Source organism: Salmo salar, chromosome 12, assembly GCF_965601325.2.
Source record: "Salmo salar chromosome 12, fSalSal1, whole genome shotgun sequence".
In the NCBI taxonomy this organism is placed as follows: domain Eukaryota; kingdom Metazoa; phylum Chordata; class Actinopteri; order Salmoniformes; family Salmonidae; genus Salmo; species Salmo salar.
Window position 1 is genome coordinate 90,725,651 of NC_138302.1, and position 4,844 is coordinate 90,730,494.

General features: G+C 43.2%; 1 protein-coding gene across 1 annotated transcript; it reads right to left on the minus strand.

Moving 5' to 3' along the window:
* Positions 1 to 4,584, minus strand: LOC106566067 (PAK4-inhibitor inka2). The gene is made up of 3 exons (XM_014133888.3): positions 4,459 to 4,584; positions 4,304 to 4,350; positions 1 to 1,055 (listed from the first exon to the last, which is right to left on the minus strand). The coding sequence occupies exons 2-3, from the start codon at positions 4,304 to 4,306 to the stop codon at positions 129 to 131; spliced, it is 930 nt and encodes a 309-aa protein (XP_013989363.1). The 5' UTR covers positions 4,307 to 4,350; positions 4,459 to 4,584; the 3' UTR covers positions 1 to 128.
* Between the last annotated feature and the right edge of the window lie 260 nt (positions 4,585 to 4,844).

Sequence of the window (4,844 nt, forward strand, 5' to 3'; positions counted from 1 at the left end):
TATTTTCAATAGACAAACATTTTTATTGTAACAATTTCAACATTATTTAAACATAAAGCACATATAAAAAAATTAAATAACATTATGTAAATCTGTGGTAAGAATCCGTAGTTGTGACATCACTCCAATCAGACGTACCCGATGATGTCATTGCATATGATAGGTTGTCGGCTGCCCGTCTTCATGAGAGCAGTGAACTGGTAGAAGTCTGTTCCCAGTTGGTGCAGGCCTGTGTGGGACTGGTGAAAGAAGGGTTTGCGTGGCTGGAAACCCACGGGGAAGGACATGCGTTTGGGGGCCACCGCGGCCCTGCTGACCCTGGTGCTGTCTGCTGGTCTGGCCCTCATCTCCACGCTCTTAGACATCCCTGCCAGCTTCCTCCTCATGTTGACCAGGAGGTCCTTGGCCAGACGCCGGCCTGCATGGGGCTTGAGTTCTGCTGGCTCAGGACACTCTGGCAGGTCCATCCAGTTCTTAATGAGGTCAGCAAAGCTGTTGTCCCCCAGCACCAGGGGCTGTCTGTTCCTGCTGCGGCTCAGCAGTGACGTGGTCCAGTCTTCCGGGTCGCTGCTCGCCTCAAATGATGTCCAACGCTCCAGACAAGCGTCAGAAGTGGATTTGGGCCGGATCCGGCCGGCGGGACCCACTCCCCGGTTGGTGCGGAGGCAGGCGGAGTTAGACACCCGTACGTTCCTGGTCCTCCTGAGCACCACATCCTCGTCCTGCCAGGACGCCTCAGAGTAGCCCGAGTCAAACTCCAGACTCTTGTCACTGCTGGGGGAGCCCTGCATTAGCCGCTTCTGCCCTTCCTGCTCCTCCTCCTCCATGGGGCTGGCCAGGCAGCAAGCTGAGTCGTAAGTGCTGGCCTCAGAGATGGGCCTACGGAGGCGTGTCAGGCGCTCCCGCTGCTGAGTCCTCTGCTGGCAAGCACGGGTCATAGCATAGGAGCGGCCGGAGGGATCGCTGAGCGGTCGGCTCATGTGCTTCAGGTCCTGCAGGGACCTCATGTAATGCATCTGGTCAACCAGACAGTCTTCAGAGTCCTGCAGACACAACTAGAGAGACAGGGAGATAACGGGTTAGAAACTGACAGTCTTCAGAATCCTGCAGACACAACTAGAGAGACAGGGAGATAACTGGTTAGAAACTGACAGTCTTCAGAATCCTGCAGACATAACTAGAGAGACAGGGAGATAACGGGTTAGAAACTGACCGTCTTCAGAATCCTGCAGACATAACTAGAGAGACAGGGAGATAACGGGTTAGAAACTGACCGTCTTCAGAATCCTGCAGACATAACTAGAGAGACAGGGAGATAACGGGTTAGAAACTGACAGTCTTCAGAATCCTGCAGACACAACTAGAGAGACAGGGAGATAACTGGTTAGAAACTGACAGTCTTCAGAATCCTGCAGACACAACTAGAGAGACAGGGAGATAACGGGTTAGAAACTGACAGTCTCCTCCGTTTATGTTTTGAGAACATAATAAAATATATAACAGAGTATGTTACACACTTTTACAGACACTAATTCATTTTCACTGAATGTTAAAGTTAGTCCAACCCCCCATCCTAGTTTGTATTAGAAATATGTCCATACACCAACTCCTGGTCCAAAAGCTAAAACAGTTTCCTGTGCTTCTACCCAGCACTGCACCACGATTCTAACCAGCTGAGATCACCCTCTGCAGCCGTACCTCCACCACATTCCACCCAAACCTCAGAGCAGCTTTATGGAGAGATTTCTCAACAGAGTGCTCTTGAGTTTATTAGAACATGGCTTGTGGGAACAGGATGTACAAGGAAACGCTCTCTGCCTCTTTAAGACAGAGAGGAAGTTGGACAGACTAGAGACTGATGAATCTTAGAGGAGCTTAGAAGTGCACATCCTGTGGTACACACTAGAATTACAGGATTCCTTGGGGATTGGCCCATATTGTCTAGCAGGAATTGACATCACTGTTGTGGGATTAGACAATGGGAGTGAAAAACCCCATGTATGATTCATTTCAAAGTCATCACCAAATCATCTCAAGTCTGAATGCCACTTTTATAAATCATGTTAGTTTTGGTTATTTTACCGGTACATCATTGACCATAAAGGTTGAAAGTCTTACAAGAAATCAATATGAAAAATCAATGGCATTTCCTAAGATCACCTCAAGATGAAGGTCCAATAGCATTCAGTAACATTACAACAGCAGCCTCAGAATGTCTTAATGACTAGGGGCTATATTCAATCGGTATCGCTGCGTTAGTGTGATTGCAATTTAAAGGCAATGTTCCCGCATTAGTGGAGACTGCATTGACGGTAAACACTGCATATGTCAGAAATCACCTTTCCATTTTCTATCACTTCAGCGGTACAGATTGAATAGAAACCTAAGAATGACTTTGAATCCAGCTTGTCACATTAAGGTAAAAAGGTGACATGGCAACACTTTAAAATCAATCCACTTCACTTAGGTATTGTAGCTAACAGAACAAAGCCTACTATATAAAAGGGACTTTTCATGTGTAAAAAAAAGACTTTCCCTGTACAACAAAGAACATGTTCCTCAGCTGCAGAATGATGTAATTTGATACACTCTCCCTTGTTAGACAGCTCCAAGGTTTTTCCATGTTTTTTTAGCACGCTTGTTAAGCAGACAGACTCAAACAATGTGTGTTAACTCCCGACCCTCAGCTGTCTCAGGTCAGTGTGCAGTCTACAGGCACAGTGGGGAGACCAGGCCTGCAGAAATGACCCACTGGGCACAGACGTCATTTCATTGTCTAGTTATGATTTACATTTGGTTGAGTTGTCAACTAACGTGAAATCAACAACAACAAAAATTACCATGTCATTGCATTTAGATTCAAAGTTGGGTATAAAAAAAGTTATGTTGATAACTTTTTTCAAATTCAATCAGTTTTCCATGCTGATTCAACGTCATCGCATTGCTTCCATGTCATTTCAACAAGAAAATGCAATGTTGATTCAACCGGTTTTTGCTCAGTGCCCTGATGTTTTCACAGCTGTGGCAACTTAACCATTTGGCTGTAGAAGAAAGCTCTGTTTGACAGAGTGAGACAGGGCCACAGAGGGGCTTCAAACCCTGAAAGGTCATCCATGCAGAGTCCTTCACAATAGCGTGGAGGTTCGACTCACCCAGCTCAACACATAGCCTACTGTATGAGTAGCTTTAGGGAGATCAAAATAGTACCCTAAAATCAGTCTCTGGGGGGGTCACATAGTGAACACTCCAGCCTTCCAAAGCCTTTCATTACTGTGGTGTTGTTAAACAATGGTAGAGAGCACCAGTCATTGGTTGAGCTAAGAGATGACGCCATGGCCATATCTGTGCTACAGGAAACACTCCGAAGGAAGAACACCGAGCAAAACACAGATGTCAAGGGAGTCATGTATAGTTGATAATTACATTTGTATGTCATTATTGATCGTTGACTGTTCATCAAAAACACATTAATAGCGCATTATTGAATAGCCCTATTGCAAGTAACCAGCTAAAATACATTCTGATTTCCAGATATGTGCAACTGCATCTGACAGAAATATATAAAGAATTAAGCGACAAACAAAAGTTTGTTTTTAAAAAAGGACTTCAAAATAAAATGGAACAAGTGTAAGAGAGCTCCCATTTATCAAATGAATTGTAGTATATAGTTAACCATTGTAGTATATAGTTAACCATTGTAGTATATAGTTTACCATTGTACTATATAGTTTACCATTGTAGTATATAGTTAACCATTGTAGTAGATAGTTTACCATTGTAGTATATAGTTTACCATTGTAGTATATAGTTTACCATTGTAGTATATAGTTTACCATTGTAGTATATAATTTACCATTGTAGTATATAGTTTACCATTGTAGTATATAGTTAACCATTGTAGTAGATAGTTTACCATTGTAGTATATAGTTTACCATTGTAGTATATAGTTAATTAACCATTGTAGTAGATAGTTTACCATTGTAGTAGATAGTTTACCATTGTAGTATATAGTTTACCATTGTAGTATATAGTTTACCATTGTAGTCAGCTGCTATGTATTGTTCTCTGCTGCCCTGACTGTCACCGGAGGGTCGTAAAGTTAAAAGCACCGATCATTTGGTTTTGTTTACCATAACACTGGGCTGCTCACCGTAATAAACTCCCCGTGCACACTGTTCTGTACAACGGTTAGAAATGCATGGGCACTTCAGTACCAGCATGTTTCATCAACTCATATCACACCACATAAAATAGCATAGCACATGTTTTGTTGTTGTTGCAAATGTTACAAAACAAACTTACCATTGCTTTTATCGTGTCTGTCTGAATTCCAAATTGATTACTTTATCCTGCAAAAAGAGAAGGGTTCAGTCAGCATACAAAATATGGATCTCACGTTGTTCATAAGTCGGCGTTTTAGTAATTTATGATGCATTTCTCTATACCAGGCTACTTACATTGGGCAATAATTGACTCCTCTAATAGAACAATTAATCCAAAACGGTTCACAATTTCCTCAGTAAATCCGATGTCCACTCAACGCGCCTCACACAGAAGAGTGCATGTGATGTGGCTGGCAGTTTATTTTGTGAGCGCAGTCTCTTCCCCCGCAGCCAGTCAACGGCGGGCATCCCAGAATCAACCAATAGCAACGCGCCTGAAACACGACCCCAGACCTAAACACCGTGTCAATGCATCACACTTCTCCCTCACCTGAGAATATATCATTTATTATCTGCGGAAATAAAACAATTACCAGGGCTACACTGTTGATATCTTAGTCATGTGTCAATCATGGTGGAGACGACGTTGTTCAGAATGTGTCTCACACTAGGCAAGTAGA